A 20,907-nucleotide genomic window follows, 5' to 3' on the forward strand; every position below is an offset into this window, starting at 1 on the left:
ATGTATGGCAGAAACCAACACAATATTGTAAAACAGTTATACTTCAATTAAAAAATAAATAAATTAAAAAATATTGGTCTAACCAAATTTAGAATATACAGTTGCATTTGAACAGGTTGCCCAACTTCTTGAATTAACTGAATTTTAAAATGTGTGTTAATTTTATCTTTCCTTTGTAAAAGAGTGTTATTCTTAAAGGGCGAGAGAGAGGTAGAGACATAGAGATAATCCAAGGAATATGATGCTTAAAAGTAATGCTTCTTACTTACACCTACTGAAGGTCACTTTATTTATCCAAGGGTAAGGCTTTTCTTTCTCCCATTTATTTTTTATTGAAGTTGGACTGCAGCCTGCATAGACTTTCTTTTTCCTTTAAAGATATCGTTTTCTGCCTAATTGTGCCCAGCTTCATTTATGCCCTGAAAAGAATTGTGTTTGAGCTTATAGACTCAGGAGACTGTTTCACTCAATAGCCAAACTCCAGCCACAGCCCTTTGGGATATTTGGGTAAATGTAAGTGAAAGCTCCCTGTGTTTGTCTCTGTTCCCTTTAAACAAAAGTTTAACTCAGGACACTATGGGAATACTTAAAGAAATTTATCTGTAGAACTGTCTTCCAGATAAGATCTGAAAAATAGTTTGTGGACTGCAGAAGTGTTCATCAGTCAGCAGAATTTCCAATAGCTCCTCTGATGTTTCTTCTCCCCATGTTAATAGGTAAAGGCACAACATCTGCCTACAGGAGATAATGATACTCCTTTAAAATTTTCCATAAAAACCGAACAGCAAAGGATTAAAAGGGAAAGGACACATCAAGGACAGCAAATTGATTTCACTTCCAATGGAATGCCAATTACAATCAATTAGGATGTGACATCAGTTCCAGGCTAAGGGAGATGATAAGAATGTATCTGCAGTCAGTGGGAAAATGTGCTGTGATTGATTTTTGATATCTGCTGCGGGAGGGCATGGGGGGCAAGTCTTGTATTTGAACATATTCTAACGTTGACATGTTCCACCTCTTGCTTAACTCCTCAGCATCAGGTTTGTAAAGGCCTACAACCATAGGGACCTGTTTGGTTTTCTGTTCTATCGTTCATCTTCTCTTAATTTGGGCTGCTGCTGCTGCTAAGTTGCGTCAGTCTTGTCCGACCCTGTGTGATCCCATAGATGGCAGCCCACCAGGCTCCCCGTCCCTGGGATTCTCCAGGCAAGAACACTGGAGTGGGTTGCCATTTCCTTCTCCAGTGCATGAAAGTGAAAAGTGAAAGCGAAGCCACTCAGTCGTGTCCAACTCTTAGCGACCCCATGAATGGCAGCCCACCAGGCTCCTCCATCCATGGGATTCTCTAGGCAAGAGTACTGGAGTGGGGTGCCATTGCCTTCTCCTAGTTTGGGCTACCTAGGCCCAACTCAATTTCTCAGAGTCTAAGGCCACTGGATCCCTACAATCAGTGAAATGTTAGAATCAGAGTAATAACAGAAGGGTCAAGAACAGGCCAGCTTTGCTAACTTGGTCCTCAAGTTCCAAAACGAGGGATGTGGCTTTGATATTGTGACCATAACCTCATTTCATGTTATATTTCTAGTTGAATAGCCTAGCTTCCTCTCCCTGGGGACCCTGCTTATTGTACTCCTGTGCTACTTTGGTCTACCACAGAGCATTGCACAGACCACATACATGTGGTCATATGGTACACACACCAGGGAACTTCTGGATCTCTGCCTTTTGTAAGCTACAATCCCTTAAAAATGATGTGCCTCCTACCTTATGTCCCTCATCTTGCCTGTTGCTGAGACTGACTCATTTTCTATTGTGGTCAGTGAGGCTGGACTGTCCCTGGTTAACTTGCTTTCATCACAGATAGGTCTGCTCCTCTGACAGCCCCTTTTCATCTAGATATTGTGCCTGTCATCTTTTAGGCTTTGAGCTACTCTAACCTTTATTAATTTGTGCAATAACTCACAGTGCTTCATGTTCTCTTCAGCTTCATTGAATTTATTGCTAAAATTTATTTAGAGATTGGTATTTCTGTTAGGTATGTAGTTTAAGACAGAAAAGAAATAAGATATCTATATATTAATAGGATTGCCTCTAGTGACATGATATAAAGCAAATCAAAGGAATTTATTTTAAATGTGGTATTGGGTTATAGTGATGCATTGAACAAGCTTAGCCCATATCTGGCATAGGAGTCCCAGTCTAGTCTATCAAAGTAAATAACACAGACTTATCCAAAAAATGAAAAGTCTGCTAAAGAAAATTCAAAAATTGAATACAAAGTGGATAAAGTGCAGGAGGCCATTACTTTGAAAAGAAAATACCCCGACGTGTAGCAACGGAGATGGAGAACCTGGAGAGGAGAATGCTGATCTAGTGAAGCAGATGGTCCAAACAAACACGAGCTGGGAAAACAAAGCAGAGAATCTGGGAGGAGAGCCAGCATCTACAATGGACTAATAAAAGCAAACAAACACCTCGGCAACCGTGTCAGACAGCTAGGAACACGAATTGGCTCTGTTCAGCTCATTGTCTTGAACGTATCAGAAGAGCAGAGGGACCACCCGTCTATAGATGCTCACGTTTACTGTGGACCAGCAATCCCTGGAAAAAATTAGAGTCCTCCTGGTGCCAGGAAGTCTCCTGAAGTTTGCATATTAGCCACTGCTGGTGCTATTCTTATTTAGATATATCAGCACACCTGGGAATTATGTAAGATATTATATGAAGAAGTGGTAATCTACATTGGAAATTCTCTTTAAAGGAGAATCAGTAGAATGAATGACTTATTTGGGGATTGATTGTGGTATCATACTTTTCACAAATAGTTGTGTTTTTAGATAGATAAATACTTTGAGGGGTTCTTAAAAGGGGGACAAAAGAGCACATTAAAACTACCTTGCTCTGTCTCTATGGCATTGTGAATATTAATTCAGTAAAGGTTTTTTTTTTTTTTAATGTTTCAGTAGTATGACTTTAACAATGGATCCAATAGTTAATTCTATGTGATTAAATATTTATACTCTAACCAGTCTCGACTGCATTATTCTTTACTCTTTGCAATTTATTTATTGTTCATATTTTATAATCATTATATAGGGATTGAGACCTTTGGCGATGTGGGCTTGAATTACCCTCTAGCTTGCTGTGTGACCTTGGATAAGTTACTTAAGTTCTCTGAACCTCATTTCAAAGTGAAGATCATAATAGTTACTTCACAAACATTGAAACTATGTAATGCAGTTTATATAAAGTGTCTAGTATAGTTTTTGCATGGAGCAAGCTGTCAATAAGTAATAGATACATTTCTTTTTCTGTGAGTGCTGCATATACATAAAAATAACTGCATAATTATTTTTAAAATTTTATATAAACTAAAAATGAAATCTTTAGTACTAATCATGGATGGAATTAATATTTTGAGAGTTATGAATTTCCTAATATCACATTATCAAACTTCAGACCTGTCTTGAACTGGTTTAATTTTGGAAAAAGAGTTGTCTGATAGCTGCATCTATTTGGGCAAATGGACATGTGAGGAATTATCTAGTAAAGTAGATTCTGTGTATGCAAATAGACTTTCATATCTCAACCCCAGACACTATGACAAAAGGCCTGAGCTAGGTAGATATTGCTAAATTTTCCTCCAGAACACTGTACTAATTTACATTATTACTAGCAATAAAAAGAGAAAGAAAAGACTGTTTCTATATATCTCTTAATTTTTTCCAATTTGGTAGCTAAAAATTATAACTCATCATTGTTTTCCTTGATATTATTGGTGAGGTCAAGCATTCTTTTTATGTTACTGGCTGTTTACGTAGCTTCTGTGAATTGTTTGATCCTATGCTTTGATTGGGCCTCTCTTGTGGCTCAGCTGGTAAAGAATCCGCTTGCAATGCGGGTAGACCTGGGTTTGATCCCTGGGTTGGGAAGATCCCCTGGAGAAAGGAAAGGCTACCCACTCCATTATCCTGGCCTGGAGAATTCCATGAAATGTATAGTCCATGGGGTTGCAAAGAGTCGGACACGACTGAGCGACTTTCACTTCACTTTCACTTTCATGCTTTGATTACTTTTCTACTGGATTATTTGTATTTTTATTATTGACTTATAGGAACTTTATAATAAGATATTGATTCAAAATGTATGTTGCAAATCCTTATTTCCAGTGTTACTTGCCTTTTTATTTTTGATTCTGTTTTATTTTGGTGGTGGCTTGGTAGCTAAGTCGTGTCCGACTCTTGTGATCCCATGGACTATAGCCCTCCAGGCTCCTCTGTCCATGGGATTTTCCAGGCAAGAATACTGGAGTGGTTTGCAATTTCCTTCTCCAGGGGATCTTCCCGACTCAGGGATCAAACCCAGGTCTCCTGCACTGTAGGCAGATTCTTTACCGACTAAGCTACCAGGGAAGCCCCTGTTTTATTTTAGTCTATAGATACTATTTCTATTTATGTCAGTGTAAATCTGTTCCTTTAAGGCCTCTGGACTTTATATCTAATTTAGGAAGATCTTCTCAACTCCAAATTTAAGGAAATATCTGTGTTTTAAACACTTTTACTGTTTCAAAAACGTTTCAATTTTTATTTGAAATTGATTTTTTAGCCTAAAGGGTGGAGAAGGCAATGGCATCCCACTCCAGTACTCTTGCCTGGAAAATCCCATGGACGGAGGAGCCTGGTAGGCTGCAGTTCATGGGGTCGCACAGAGTTGGACACGACTGAGCAACTTCACTTTCACTTTTCACTTTCCTACATTGGAGAAGGAAATGGCGACCCACTCCAGTGTTCTTGCCTGGAGAATCCCAGGGACGGGGGAGCCTGGTGGGCTGCTGTCTATGGGGTCGCACAGAGTCGGACACAACTGAAGCGACTTAGCAGCAGCAGCAGCAGCAGCAGCCTAAAGGGAATGTCCCATGGTGCTCATTTAGTTTTTGAGTAGTCCATTTCTCCTAACTGATTTGAATATTGCTTTCATTAGTATATTTGTGTATATAGGCACAGTATGGCTTTATGGTATGTTTTGACATAGTATGGCAAATGCTAACTCTTCATTTTTTTTTAAATGATAGTCTCATATATTTCTTTTTTTATGTTAAATGTAGAAGCGGCATATAAAATTCTATCAAAAACCTATTTAGATTAGGTTGAGCTTTCAATTAATTAAAAAATTAATTAGTGAAGCTTTTGCATTTTAATTATTTGAGTCTTCCATGAAAGAACAAGGTCTCTTTTTGGCCTTTAAATATGTCAGTTGTTTTCTAATTTTCTCGGTGTATCTTTAACATTTCCTGTAACATGTATTCCTAGGTATTTTATAATTTTTATTATTTATAGTAATGAGATCATTTTTAGAATGTTTCTTTTTTATTTTAAGCTATCTTACCAACTAGTCTATTTAAGTACATTATTAAAGTAGTACACGTACAGAGTTTTAACATCCAATAAGTGTAGATATCCTTATATCTAGAACACTGAAGCCAGTGTGGGCTTTTCCCTGATTTTATCTTCAGGGACAACACATGGGTAGCTTTAAATCAGCCACAGTGGGAGTATTTCCAACATAAAAATTGTCACATGCTCCAAATTAGGGTTTTTCTTTTTCTTTCTTTTTTCTGAAAGAGGGCAAATATTAAGCATTTACCAGCCTACTGCTGGAGTTATACTACTCCAATCCAATTCCCATTCCCAGGAACAACAGTTTTCAACATTTTAGAAATTTATTCAGCTCTGTTTATCTCTTTCTAAATATCATGCTTTGCTGGTAAGGCATTATTTATTTATCTTTTTAATTTTTTAGACTTTGTTTATGAGGTTTACTTCCTACCCTGGGTGCTGAGAACTTCATATTCTTATATGTACATCCCTCTCTTCCCGTTACATTATATAAATTACATCACTTTTTAAGTTAATTCATTACTAAGGTACATTATTATGACTAATTTTTCACAAGCTGTATTATATGCTATAATTTTTTTTGTTCTTATACAATCCCTTCATTCTTATTCAAGTTAATAATTGTCTAATTTTTCTCTGCCTAGTTTTCTGTGAATCAACTATATTCATCATAACCAAATATATGAAACCCTTCTCAATAAAGTCAAACACACTGGGTAGTTAGAATCAATTAATTTCTTCCTCCTTGAAGGTTTTCCTTCTGGAACCCTCCGTCTTCCTGTTCTGTTCTTCTCTTTAGGTCTACAGCTAAGTGTTATCCTTGGGCTTTTCTTTATGCTATAGGAATTCTTTTTACTTTCACTCATTGGGATTTCTTTTTCTTCCGTTTGAGGCATTCTAATTAGCTCCCTAAAAGAGTGTGTAGCAGGTACTTTTTTATTTTCTGAGACTTTGCAGGACTGAAAGTTATCGTTAATCTTGTCTCATGAAGATAAAATTCAGTTGAGGATAACACTTGAGGATAACATTCAATTTGGTAGTCATTTTCCTCTTGAACCTCTAAAAGCATTGATCTTATAACTTGCAATGTTGTTGTTAAAAAGTTTGATGTTATTCTCATTCTAAACTGTTTGTAGGTGGCCCTTTAGTTCTCTCTGGAATTGTCTGAGATTTTTTTTTTTTTAAATCCTGGGCACTCTTAAATTAAAATGATATGCTTTAGGTAGGTATTTTCCCCATCACTTGGTAGGTCTTTTGAGAGTGGAAATGCATGACTGGTTCCCTTTGGAACTTTTGTTTTTAAAGTTAGCTACTGAAAATATATACAAAAACTTTTTTACTTTTTAATGTTCTTTCCTTTGGCCATCTGATATTTAATTCTTAAGTTTTCTGTTGATTTTCTTGGATATTTTCGGCAAGCAATATTATTATCAACAACTAATGACTTTTCCCCCTTAGAGTTCCATATTTCCATATTTATTTCTTATTCCTTCTGGTCTTATTTCATTGGCTGATATATCTAGACCAATGGAGAACAGTAACTATAGTAGCAGAGATCCTTTTCTTTTTACTGACTTTAATGGGAATATTCCTAATACTCTGCTATGGATGTTTGGGCATATAATTCAAGTTAAGAAAGTTTTTTTTTTTTTCCTTCCATTTCCAGCTTATATAATTAGCATCAGGAGTAAGTGTTTTTTGCCAATCTATTTTGGCATCAATTTTTAATAATATATAGGCATGTGTGTGTGTGTGTATGTGTTCAGTCACTCAGTCATGTCTGACTCTTTGCATATATGTACATAACATTTCGTTTGTATTCTTGGAGAATTCGTCTGAAGTTATGATGCATTGTTTTACTAAGAAACATGATTATTGATTTTTTTTTTGTAATTTAACATACATGTACAAAAAATAGATGTTTTCTTCTCCTGCTTGATTATTGGATTACCTTAGCCTTTAGAAATTTTCTAGCTAAGCTTTGTGAATTTGGTTGGTTTGTTTAAATATCACTTGTATGAGTGTATTGAGATTCTTTTGTTAAGCTAATACATATTCAGATTTTATTATAATGATTACATAGGGCATTTGAAATAATGTGTAATTTCTGTCATATGCAAAATTTCTCAACACAGCTACTTATTATAAATGTATTATCATTAAAATGACTAAAATTTTACTTTGGGAAATTTTATTACTTTATTAGCTTTGCATAAGTGATTTATTAATGTGCCCCATTGTGGTCATAATTTTTGACAATATCTTATATATCTGAGAATTTTATCTTTGAATTGTTATGTTGTTTGATCTATAATATTTGTAACTCTATATGGATTGGGCCTTTTATCAATACAAATATTCATATTATCTCATTAATTCTTTTATTCTTGTGTTGGTATTACATTTTATCTGATAGTTTATTTTCGTAGAAGGCTTTCTTTAGGGTTCCTGGGCAGCAACAGGCCAGAACTCTTTGGTCTGTGGTTAGAGAAGTTTGGTGTGTTCCCTTCTGTGCCTCACATACTACTTAGCTTCCTGCCTTTTGTGAGAGTTCTGGTTTTCTTCTCTCTGCAGCCCAGATATCTAGGCAAAAGGCCCTCTCAGGAAAGAATCTCCTTTGTTTGGAAAGAAATTCTTAATGCTTCATCCTGAGAAGCAAGTGCCCCTGTTTTCAGCTGCTTTGTTTTTTTGTCTCAAGAGAAGGAGGCCCAATACTGACATATTCACTGGTGTTTGATGGATGGTCTTTATTGAATTGTTCTGACCGTTGTCCTGGCCTTTCAATTTGCTGACTCTGAGCTTGGAGTTTCTCTGGAGCTCCTTTTGGAAGAAAGGTTCTCACCTTGACAGTGGCCTTCTCTCAGGCATTTGGGTCAAACTTTACTCACAGTGGTTTCTGTTGGTTTGTGCATCTTTATTCACGTATCTAGAGATTCTCCTATATTTCTGGCTTGCTTATAGCATCATTTCTTCTTAATGGCAACAGTGATTGATGAATTTTTTTCACCCATGTATAAGTCTGCAAGTCTTCACATCCTTTTTTTTTTTTTCTTTAATAGAAAATTATTTAATTAGTATACATGTGTTCCCCATCCTGAACCCTCCTCCCTCCTCCCTCCCCACACCATCCCTCTGGGTCGTCCCAGTGCACCAGCCCCAAGCATCCAGCATCGTGCATTGAACCTGGACTGGCATCTCGTTTCATACATGACGTTTCACATGTTTCAATGCCATTCTCCCAAATCTTCCCACCCTCTCCCTCTCCCACAGAGTCCATAAGACTATTCTATACATCAGTGTCTCTTTTGCTGTCTCGTATACAGGGTTATCGTTACCATCTTTCTAAATTCCATATGTATGCATTAGTATACTGTATTGGTGTTTTCACATCCTCAGCAACATTTTCAAGCTTTTAAATTTCTGCATGTAAGTTGTGTATAGGGTTATATTTCACTGGGCTTTTAAGTTTACATTTTCTTGATTACTAATAAGCTTGAGCATCTTTTCATTTGTTTTGGATATTCAAATTCCTTCTTCTATTAAATGCTTCTTTATATCATTTGCACTTTTTTCACATTTTTGTCTCTTTCATTTATTTGTAGGAATTTATTAAAATAAAATTTGGGTATCAATCCTTCCTTGGTGATATGTAGCACACTTACTTTTGATACATTCCTTCTGACTTTTGGTTGATCTTTTAATTTCGTCAATCTTTTTTCTCAAGTTTTGCCTTTTTATAGAAATCTTTCCCTATCTTGAGATCTTAAAGTCATTCTTTTATATTTTCTTCTAAAAGTTAAAATTTTTTCCTTATAGTTCAGTGTTTAGTCCAACTGGAATTAAGTTTCAGGGGATGTTACAAAGTCATTACACAGTTTTATGGATTTTTCCAAGTGGAATTACTAGCATTGTTATTCTTCCACTGGTCAACAATTCTACCTGTTATATATCATGTTTACCTTTAGTACTTGTTGGTCTAATTCTTTCTGTCTGTAATCTCTTTATCATCTTTTTTTTCTAATCCCATATTGTGTTGATTATATTCTTTATAATAAGTGTTAATGTCTACAGGGAAAGTAAGTCTTATCCTTTGTACGTATCTTAGTATCATCTGGTTAAGTCCTTTAGAAATCCTGAAGATTTTATGATTTTGATATATATCAAATCAATTAATTTTTAAAAACGGACATCTTTTAAATTTAATCATTCTATCCATGAATGTGGGCAACCCCTCTATTTTTAAAGTCTTCTTCAATGTATTTTAGCAAAGATTATATTTTTTTCTGTGAAGGTCACTGACCACTTTTCTTAGATGTGTTACAATATACCTGTTATTTCTTTAAATTCTTATTGTAAATGAACTTTTGGAGACACATTTGAACTCTTTAAGACTATTACATATAAACGCAATTAATTTTTGTTACATTTATTTCGTATTTAGTCATTTTAAAGCTTTGTTATGTCTTACAATATCTGTATATTATTTCAGGCTTTCTGTGCTTAGAATGTGTGAATAATGATAATATTGCTTCTTCCTGTTTTGATCTATTTTATTTTCTTGTCTCATTTTCTTGGCTATGGTAATAGAGAGCATCCTTTTCTTACTTTTAAAAAATACGTATATAAGCTTTATTGGAGAAGGCAATTGCAACTCACTCCAGTACTCTTGCCTGGAAAATCCCATGGATGGAGGAGCCTGGTAGGCTGCAGTCCATGGGGTTACGAAGAGTCGGACACTTACTGAGCGACTTCATTTTCACTTTTCACTTTCATGCATTAGAGAGGGAAATGGGAACCCACTCCAGGGTGACGGCGGAGCCTGGTGGACTGCTGTCTATGGGGTTGCATAGAGTCAGACACGACTGAAGTGACTTAGCAGCAGCAAGTTTTATATTGTACTATTTGTGCTTATTTTTTGTCAAGTTCAAAGCATTCTCTTCTATCCTGATTTCTGAATTTAAGAAATCATGATTATCAACTTAATTTTCCTATATGCTTTCTCTAATCTATTAAGGTGATCATATGATTTTTCTTGTTAGATGTGTTAATATGATGAAATACATTAATACATTTAATAATGGTATATAATCTTCATCCCTGGAGTAAGCCCAGTTTGATGCCAGATGTGTGTATGTGTGTGTGTATATATGTGTATATATATATATATGTATATATATATAATTTTCTTGACTTCTATATATGTTTTTGGATCAAATGTGTAAGTTTCCTTGGAAACATCTGAACCTAATTAATTTTTGTTCTGTTTGCTTAATCTATCAATTATTGAGAGAAGGACCTACTCAGAAAGCCAATACCATGATGGTAGATTTGTCAATTTCTTATTTTACTTCTCTTAATTTTTATTCTGGACCCTGTACTTTAGTCCATGGGGTCTCAAGGAGTTGGATATGACTTGGCAACTGAACAACAACAGCAATTTTTATTTTATGTAGAATTAAAGCTAAGTTGATAAATATATGCAAGCTTCAAATTGATATGTCCCTGTCTTAAAGCATTATTATTATGAGAACTCTTCACCACTATGCTTTTTTGAGCTAAAATCTATCTTTGTGATATATGTATACTCTTTGTTTTTGGTAGTATTCAGTTGACATATTTTCTAGACCTTTTCTTTAACATTTATATACATCTCTTTAAAACAAACCAAAGCTGTATTTAAAAAAATTAAAATTCTCTCTGAGTAAATTTTTCTTTTAACCAGAGCATATTGTCTGTTTATATTCATTGTGATTACCAATATATTTGAATTAATTTTTGCTATTTTTTAATTTTGCTATTTTTATTTTATCCTTTATATTTTTATGTGATTTTTATATTAAAGACATTTCTTTCCTTTTTTAGTATTCATTGTTTATCTTATTTTCCTCCTTTATTTAGAAATTTATACTCAACTCACCTGTTTCACACAGACAAAACCTACCATGACTTTCTACACATATGCATGTGCATAGCCAGACACACACACATACAGAAGCAAGACCACAAAAAAGTATTTCCTTACCATCTCTGTTTGGCAGGTGGATTTAAAAAATCACAAATTATATGATATATATATATATATATATATATTTTTTATCTTTCTGGCTCAGGTTCATTCCTTTTTATGTCTGAGTAATGTTCCATTGTATATAAGTACTACAACTTCTTTATCCATTCATCTGTACAGTGGAATTGTGGGGAGGGAGGCTCAAAAGGGAGGGGATATATACATAATATTGACTGGTTTGCATTGATGTATACACAGCATTGTAAAGCAATTATCCTCCAGTGAAAAAAAAAGCACAGCTTACTCAGTTTATTGGATACAATTAGCACACAGCACAGGTTAGTCAAAGTAGGGGAAAAGGGTAATGGGCCATTCCAAGGAAAAGTCTCAGCCGGAGGAACAGTTTCTGATCTGGCAACGAGTGAGACTCTGACAGGCAGGAGTGGGAAGGGCCTCCGGCAGCATCCCTCTGGAACCATTCTCAGCAGCGTGGAGTCTGTTCCTCCAGCCAAGAGCCTTCTGGAGGGTGGATTCTTTTTAATTTATTTTTTCACTGCTTGTGTAGCCCTTTAGAGAGGGATTTTTTTTCCCCCAGCTCTATATGCCCAGGTTCCAAGTATGTGAGTCTTGTCCTCATGGGCTATTACTAGAAATAGGTTTCTTGGGCCAGCGGACACCCTTATTGCAGCCAAAGACTTAAGTTATTGCTTACAGTCTTCTATTTTACTCCTACTTCATTATTCTCTTTTGAGTATTTTCCTTACTTGTTTGCAAAATCAGTTATTAATATATATTTAACCATTTTTGGTGTTTGGTAGTGGGGATATTTCAGCAACATCTAATCCACCATCTTACCAGAAACAGCCTCCAAGTGCTCTTTTATTCTCCATCCCTCTTCCATGTTGTTCTCTGTACAGGTAAACAGGGCTTAAACTAAGGAAGGACTGAGCAGTTGTGATGTGTAATGCCTAAACTGGATATTAAATAGTAATACCTAGTGAAACCCATTCACCTGGGGCCCTGTGTTCATGACTTGGAAGTTGTGTTGCTGGTATTCTTGGGTAACTATATAATTAGAAGACAGTGAACAACTGTTATTTCAATTTTCTTCTTATTTAAGAGAGAAAATGATACAGTCTTTGAGTGATATAGAAAAATTGTATCCAATGACTTTTGCTGTTAATGCTGCATCTGTAGGATTTGAGATTAAAATGAATTAAAAACATCCAAGTCTTCCTTTTATTCTTCCCTTCCTATTGAAATTATTAGCTGAAAATAGGACAAATTAAAAGAATTTCTAATAAAATATTAAGTTTACTAGGTGATTTTCACTTAGAGCACATTCAATGAAAAAAGCCTCTACCACGTGAGATTTCTATTAAATTTAAATGAATGTCTTATGATCTAAAGATTCAGTCTCTTTGAATGAGCAGTAATCAGGAAGATAGGCAGTCAAGTTTTAATATCACCTTGTCATTGTTGCAGTTGGTCAGTTTCTATGTTGCAGCTTTGTCTTCTATAATGCTTGCCTAACCATGCTCCCAGAGGTATGAGAATGTAGTGAAGTCCTTGCAGCCCTCTTCTTTTTATGCTTAACTTTAAAAATACTTGCCTGTCTCTGCATTACAATACAATATGCTCTCTTTGCCATTTTGCTAAACATTTGTTACCATATGACAATATTCTCCTCCATCCGTCAGCTCAGTTTTGACAACATGCCTGTCATTATCAGGAGTGTATAGGCAATGATTAGAAAAAGAGAAATGACAGTGCTGTTGCAACAAAGGTGGATGCCATTAAGATGAGCCAAAGCCACAGATATTTGCCTGCAATTAGACATTCATTCGGAGAAGGCAATGGCACCCCACTCCAGTACTTTTGCCTGGAAAATCCCATGGACAGAGGAGACTGGTGGGCTGCAGTCCATGGGGTCGCTACAGTCGGACATGACTGAGCGACTTCACTTTCACTTTTCACTTTCATGCATTGGAGAAGGAAATGGCAACCCACTCCAGTGTTCTTGCCTGGAGAATCCCAGGGATGAGGGAGCCTGGTGGGCTGCCGTCTATGGGGTCGCACAGAGTCGGACACGACTGAAGCGACTTAGCAGCAGCAGACATTCATAATCTGATTATGAGTTCAAATGTGAAGAAGATAAACACAATTAAAACTGCATGGATAAGATGTTGGAAACAAATCACTGAAGACTTATCCTGAAGATGAGATTTATTTTGGTATGCTGTAATTTTAAGTTGTCAAATAGAGTTCCTCTGTACCTGCAAGCCTTTTAGATGATCGACTTTAGAACATTTAACATTGGCTCATCATTTCAGTTTGGTATTTTGTCTTTATCATATGCTGTGATACTTGAAAAAACGTTTCAAAACTCTTCCAAATTGGAGTTTATCAACTCTCTGATCATTATCAGAACACTAGAAGCATTTTTCAACATATTTTTGAAAATGGTTGTAATGGATAACTCAGGGTTAAAGTATTTAGCTCATCTTTTCTGTGTAGTCTATAAGTTATTGAGAATAAGTATAATTTTTGGGTGGAGATTTTTTTCTGTGACTTTTTTTTAATATTGTTTTTCTGGCTCACAGAACAACATAGGGTCATTTATCCTCACACCCCTAGTCTATTCCCTGCTCTCTTTTATTAATTCCAGAGGATTTTTACTTCTTTTAATCAGTTTTTAAGTTTTCACCTTTCTATGAAGGACTTTCAATTTCTTCAGCTCCTAGCTTTTACTCTCAGCCTTTACCTGACCATATCAGCCTTCCATGTAAAAATTCACTGGGCTGCACTTTCTTTTAAAAATGATTTGGAAATTCCACAAGCAACAAATTATTATTATATACATAAAATTAAGAAAAATCTATAAAAAATCACCTATGTCTCATACCCAGAATTAACCAAAACTACACTTTGATATGGGGCTTCCCTGGTGACTCAGTGGTAAAGAATCCTCCTGCCAACGCAGGAGACGTGGCTTCAATCTCTGGGTCTGGAAGATCCCGTGGAGAAGGAAATGGCAACCTACTCCAGTAATTGTGCTTGGAGAATCTCATGGACAGAGGAGCCTGGTGGGCTACCGTCCAAGGGCTTGCAAAGGGTTGGACATGACTTAGCACCTAAACAACAGCAACACACTTTGATATATACTCCTCAAAGTGTTTATATGTTAATAGAGCCATTACATATTTTATTTATCTCATATACATAAATAAATGGAATCATGCTTCCTGTGATTTTATAATCTTTTTATTTATTCAGTCTACATCCTAGAGAGAAGCCTCCATCATGAGGATCTTCCTATGTCAATAAATAAACCTCTAAAACTTGCATTTTATATCTGCTCAAATTCAATTACAGGGATGTGCCAGAATTTGCTATACTAATTCTTGATATTTAGGAATTCAGGAAGTTTCTGAGGTTATTAATTTATTAAACACGTGTTTTGAGTATCTACTATATGTCAGTCTCTATTCTATTCCCAGATCTTATAAATAAAGGGACAGGTAAATTTTTGCTCATATTATTTTTGAAGTGTGCCTGTGTGCTCAGTTGCTCAGTCATGTCCAGCTCTTTGCAACCCCATGGGCTGTAGCCCGTCAGACTTCTCTGTCCATGGGATGAGATTCTCTAGACAAGAATACTGGAATGGGTTCCCATTTACTTCTCCAGAGGGTCTTCCCTACCCAATGATTGAACCCACGTCTCCTACATTGGCAGAAGGATTCTTTACCACAGCACCACCTGGGAAGCCCTATTTTTGGAGAGTAGCATTCAAATAATCTCTCTTCTTTGGGTGACCTACTCTCCCATGACCACAGAGGGACTTGGTTTGTTGCCTACAGATGATCCTTTTTATACAACTTAAGGGAAAACACACTTCTGTGTACTCCATCCCTCCTTCCCTTAATGATATAAGTCACTGTTAGGCTTCTATGCTTTTGTTTGGAGACATTGATCACAGAGAGAAATTAGTGTTCTTGTAGAAATTTAAAAGAATAGCTGGGATTTTTAGTGGGTATTTACTTCAGAGTCATCTTTTCATGTCACTCTCATTCAAAATAAATGCTCCTAATTGAACATAATTTAGTACATACGAATTACAGTTTCATCTCTTAGAGGTTATATGTTCTAGTAGTTGTTTTGGTGGTAGAATTTTAAAAATCCACCTTGTGCTCCAGTATTAGTGGGATTTTGCTTTATATCTTCAACCATAAAACAGAGTTTGGCTACATGATTTCTATACTGCTTGCCAGCTCTGGACAGGGGGCATTGCGCTATCATAAAATAGTTCTTAAGGCACTGATTGGCTCAAATGATTTTAAACCTTGTTGGTATACACACATCTATGCAGTCTCTAAGCTTCTGGTTCTGATTTCCCTTAAATATGTTATATTGTTTTCTCAATCATAGGAATAGCAGGATTTTCAATAGTCTGTACTAATAATTATACTTTGATTTCTCTCCTCTAGATTCTGGGGGATGTTTGCCCTCTCAAATGCAGAAGGGCAGCCTATTCTCCTTAGCCAATTTTCTTAACAGTCAAGTTGGTCTATAAACTGATAGAAGAACTTTTCAGAGGATTTAAAGATGATGTACTGTCGGACATTTTCTTGTTTTTGTTTCTTATAATATACAGGTGACTATTTCCCTGCTATGTACTTTTGCATGGCCAGGGTCAACTATTATCATTAGGAAATATAGGCTAAAAGTGGTAATATTAACACAATAGTTAACCTTGTTGGATTCAATTGGGCTTTCATTGCAGCTTTCCTTTTCTCATCTCTCTTGATACATGAATCTATTTTCAGAAGATGGAACGCCAGGAGGATAGGAGAAATCAAAGACCTCTCCAGCCTTTAATTCTTGGAAAACTCTTCAAGTTGCTTTTGGATATTCTCAATTTCTTTCATCATTTCTCCTGAGAGAATTCAGAATTAGTGTTCAATAATTTTTTTCTTTTTGGCAAAAACAAACTCTATTAGATTTTTTTCAAGTGAGTCACTTACTACAGTTTCATAAGGTCAGATTCCAACTAGTATTTGCATTTTTAACTGACATTCAGGGAGGATTTTTAGCTGGAGTTAAAGACCAAGAGAGAAGGGACAAGCACTTATTATAGCTTGACTGTTCTGAAAATGATCTGATTTTAAAAAGGTTAAAAAATGAATATGATTATCTTATTATTCCTAATTTGAAATTACACCATTAAAGCCACATTCTACTAAAGGAATATATAATGCAAACTTATTACTATATAGTGTCACACTGAGGGATTCAGGTGTAAAGGGAAAACCCACTCCTTTGGAAGTCAGCCCATCCCCAGGTGTTGATAGGATTGTGTAGCCCATAAAACATTCCATGAGGCATGAGGCAATGGAAACAGTGATTGATGGTGGTCTCATTTCTGTTAACCCTTTCATTCCCACTCAAGTCACCTATTGGCTTAGCCACAGACTTTGAGTCTGGGGAGAGGTCCTATAGATATCACATGTTAGTCAGCTCCAAATCATTCCCAGTCACTTCCATGGTGTTTCAGTCTGTCTCACTGAGCTGGAGATTCAGATATTCAGGGTGGAAAAAGCAAAGAAGAGGTTTGGGGCAATGTTGGCTGAATGAGTTTGAAACAGTCTCCCTAGTGGTGGGTGGAAAGGTAGGTGGATGATTGGATCTAATAATATAAGGAAAATGAAATGCAACCAAAACTGTTTGGAAGGTCCAAAGGCAAGAAACCATAAATATTCAGAATGTTAATTGCATAGTCAGAACAATTCAGCTACCCATGAAGGCAAGACTCTTCACTGTGGTTTTTCTTCTGGAAATTGACCAATGTTTGAGTACATGAAGAAGTCTAATAGATGGTAGCATCTGATCTCTACTATTTCCAGTGCATGGCAATTGACTGGCACAAATTAAATGTGAGGTAAAAGTTTATTGATTGAAAGCTCTTAATTTAAATGACCTACATCATTGGCTTCAGTTTAGGTTTGTGTCTTGGTAGCTTGTACAGGCAGTTATATATGTAGGAAATGTACTAAGGAAGACTATTCTAGTTTATTCCTGATAATATGAATAGTAAGGTTGATTGATAGAGAATAACTAAATATTACTTGCTTTTGTGTTATAAAACACACAGTAGGACCTTCGGTTTAGTTCAGTCACTCAGTCGTGTCTGACTCTTTGCGACCCCATGAATCGCAGCACTGCCAGGCCTCCCTGTCTATTACCAACTCCTGGAGTTCACTCAAACTCATGTCCGTGGAGTCAGTGATGCCATCCAGCCATCTCATCCTCTGTCATCCCCTTTTCCTCCTGCCTCCAATCCCTCCCAGCATCAGGGTCTTCTCAAATGAATCAACTCTTTGCATGAGGTGGCCAATGTACTGGAGTTTCAGCTTCAACATCAGTCCTTCCAGTGAACACCCAGGGCTGATCTCCTTCAGAATGGACTGGTTGGATCTCCTTGCAGTCCAAGGGACTCTCAAGAGTCTTCTCCAACACCACAGTTCAAAAGCATCAATTCTTCTGTGCTCAGCTTTCTTTATAGTCCAACTCTCACATCCATACATGACTACTGGAAAAACCATAGCCTTGAATAGATGGACCTTTGTTAACAAAGTGATGTCTCTGCTTTTTAATGTACTGTCTTGGTTGGTCATAACTGTGTTTCCAAGGAGTAAGTGTCTTTTAATTTCATGGCTGGAATCACCATCTGCAGTGATTTTGGAGCCCAGAAAAATAGTACGCCACTGTTTCCACTGTTTCCTGATCTATTTCCCTTAGTAAATGAATAATCAATGCAACTTGTTTTTAAAATACTTAATATATTCTAGACACTGGGTGTATTGCTTTATTTGCTGTTGCTGCTGCTGCTAAGTTGCTTCAGTCGTGTCTGACTCCGTGTGACCCCATAGACGGCAGCCCACCAGGCTCTACCGTCCCTGGGATTCTCCAGGCAAGAACACTGGAGTGGGTTGCCATTCCCTTCTCCAATGCATGAAAGTGAAAAGTGAAAGTGAAGTCACTCAGTCATGTCCGACTCTTAGCGACCCCATGGACTGCAGCCCACCAGGCTCCTCCATCCATGGGATTTTCCAGGCAAGAGTACTGGAGTGGGGTGCCTTTGCCTTCTCCGATTGCTTTATTTACATTATCTCATTTCTTTTCTATTACTCCCATTTGGCTGAAGTCTGTCTTATTCACTTTCTCACTATGCTCTTAACCCTTCAACATGTTGCCATGAATTTATAGTTCTTCATCAATGAATTTAAAACTCTTCTTTATAAATCCATTAATGGATATTTTATTTTGGTCCTTATTCTAGTTATGTATGGCAGAATAGTATTGAGTTTCCCGTAGTTGGTGTCTTTTTGATTCAAAATTTATTGAACTTCTATGAACATGATGTTGTCCTAGCTGCTATAAGACATAGTTTTAACTATTTAAGGGCAGAGATTATGTTTCACTCGTTTCTTAGCCTCAGAATATCTACCTAATAGAGAACTTTACCTATAAAAGCTGACAAACATTTTGCTGTGCAATTGTGAATTAAAATAGCAAAAAAACAGTATCATAAATTCTGTAAGGTAATATAAATGCCAAAGAAATGTTTTAAGCAAAATGAGCTATGAATTCTAAAGTGAGAGAAATCATTGCGGGTGGGGATACCTGGGACAGTTGGCTCTGGTAGTTTTGTAACAGGCTTTGAAATTCCCCCAGTTAGGTTGTTTCTGGTAATCCCTAACTGCTTTTCAGCAGTGATTTGCAGGACATTTCCTTACATGAGAAGAGTCTGAGCACTTGTTTTGGGAACAAGAAATGTGAGAATGGAAGAGCCCTGTTTTACTCAGGCGGTGGGGAGAGTCAGGGTTGGGATGCCAGAGGGGGACCACGTCAAATCAGAGATGGGGTCATGGCAGCTGAAGGGAAAGTGGACAATAGGCTGGAGAATCAATCAGATTCAGGTATCGTTTATAACCAACAGTCTAATGGCAAGAAACATCAAGGAGAAATCCAGTATCGTAAGCTTCAGAGATTAAATATTTCTTGACCTCAATAATAATGGGAATGTTAAGAAGGAGAAAAAAAATCAGTAAAATGTAACAATTCAAAATCAATTTCACTTTACACACCAATTTTCAGACAAGTATCTGATGACTTTGGAAATATAGTATATCTAATAGGTGCACTCATGTTTGTGTGTAAATTTTGAATCAAATTAGTCATAATACCTATATGTTTATGTATTATTTTCTAAGCACCACGAATATAATTTCTTAATGCCGTATTTTGTTCATCTTTTTATCCTTGGTACTTATCATAGTGTCTAATTTATAGTAAGTGCTCAACGAGTATTTGAAATATGAATAAGTTTTCATTAGAATATTAGTAGTATTCAGAACTTTAGGAATTCATTCTTGAGCTTCAATTTATCATATCAGAATGCATTATAACCACAGTTACAGTAAATCTACTATGACATGAAACACACCACACCAAGGAAACTTTGTTTTATTCTGATTGCTGGTTTTGAACTGATTTTGAGATAAGAAACATGTAGATTAAATGTGGTCACATTCAAACTTTAAAAAAAAATAAGCCCCTTATCTATCCTTGTCATTGATGTGTACAATATGCAATCAAGTAAGATTAGAACAGTCATTTGAAATCCATCCTGGTTTCTATAACACCAGTTATTTGTAACAGTTTATTTACTTTCACCTTTCACTAAGAAGTCTATTATTTTATATAGACCTGCTCTCCAGGTGCCCTCACATTAGTATGAAAAAAAAAAGAGGTCAATCAATTTAGGACACATATGAGAAAATAAGATAATGCAGAATAACATCTAAAAAAACAGTGAGAGGCAGAATTGTTTGATTGTATAAGAGTATTTTAGGAGAGAGTAGATTAGTTTTTAATAGTCAAAAAGAAATGATAGGGTCCCATATTGAACTCGAGTTGGAAGAGGCGAGTCCGGTCTCAAAATAGAGGTAAAACCGCTGCCCGGTCGCCCCCAGCCCGACTCGGGCCGTTGCCGCCGCCGCCGCCGCCGCCGGGGGGGAGGGTCATGATCCCAAGGAAGCAGAGCAGTTGAGAAAGCTGTTTATTGGTGGTCTGAGCTTTGAAACTACAGATGATAGCTTAAGAGAACATTTTGAGAAATGGGGCACACTTACAGATTGTGTGGTGATGAGAGACCCCCAAACAAAATGTTCCAGGGGCTTTGGTTTTGTGACTTATTCTTGTGTTGAAGGAGTGGATGCAGCGATGTGTGCTCGACCGCACAAGGTTGATGGGCGTGTAGTGGAACCAAAGAGAGCTGTTTCTAGAGAGGATTCTGTAAAGCCTGGTGCCCATCTAACAGTGAAGAAAATTTTTGTTGGTGGTATTAAAGAAGATACAGAAGAATATAATTTGAGAGACTACTTTGAAAAGTATGGCAAGATTGAAACCATAGAAGTTATGGAAGACAGGCAGAGTGGG

The 20,907-nt window shown here is 36.5% G+C and overlaps 2 protein-coding genes across 2 annotated transcripts in view; both read left to right on the forward strand.

Annotated features, from left to right (window-relative positions):
* NXPH1 (neurexophilin 1) overlaps positions 1 to 20,907 on the forward strand; it is a 362,490-nt gene that overhangs the window by 236,787 nt on the left and 104,796 nt on the right. The window lies entirely within an intron of this gene.
* LOC133245778 (heterogeneous nuclear ribonucleoprotein A3-like) overlaps positions 1 to 20,907 on the forward strand; it is a 40,416-nt gene that overhangs the window by 18,483 nt on the left and 1,026 nt on the right. Inside the window, 1 exon segment of the mRNA XM_061413299.1 lies at positions 20,442 to 20,906. Coding sequence (XP_061269283.1) covers positions 20,442 to 20,906 — 465 coding nt within the window.

Source organism: Bos javanicus, chromosome 4 (assembly GCF_032452875.1).
Source record: "Bos javanicus breed banteng chromosome 4, ARS-OSU_banteng_1.0, whole genome shotgun sequence".
Lineage (NCBI taxonomy): Eukaryota > Metazoa > Chordata > Mammalia > Artiodactyla > Bovidae > Bos > Bos javanicus.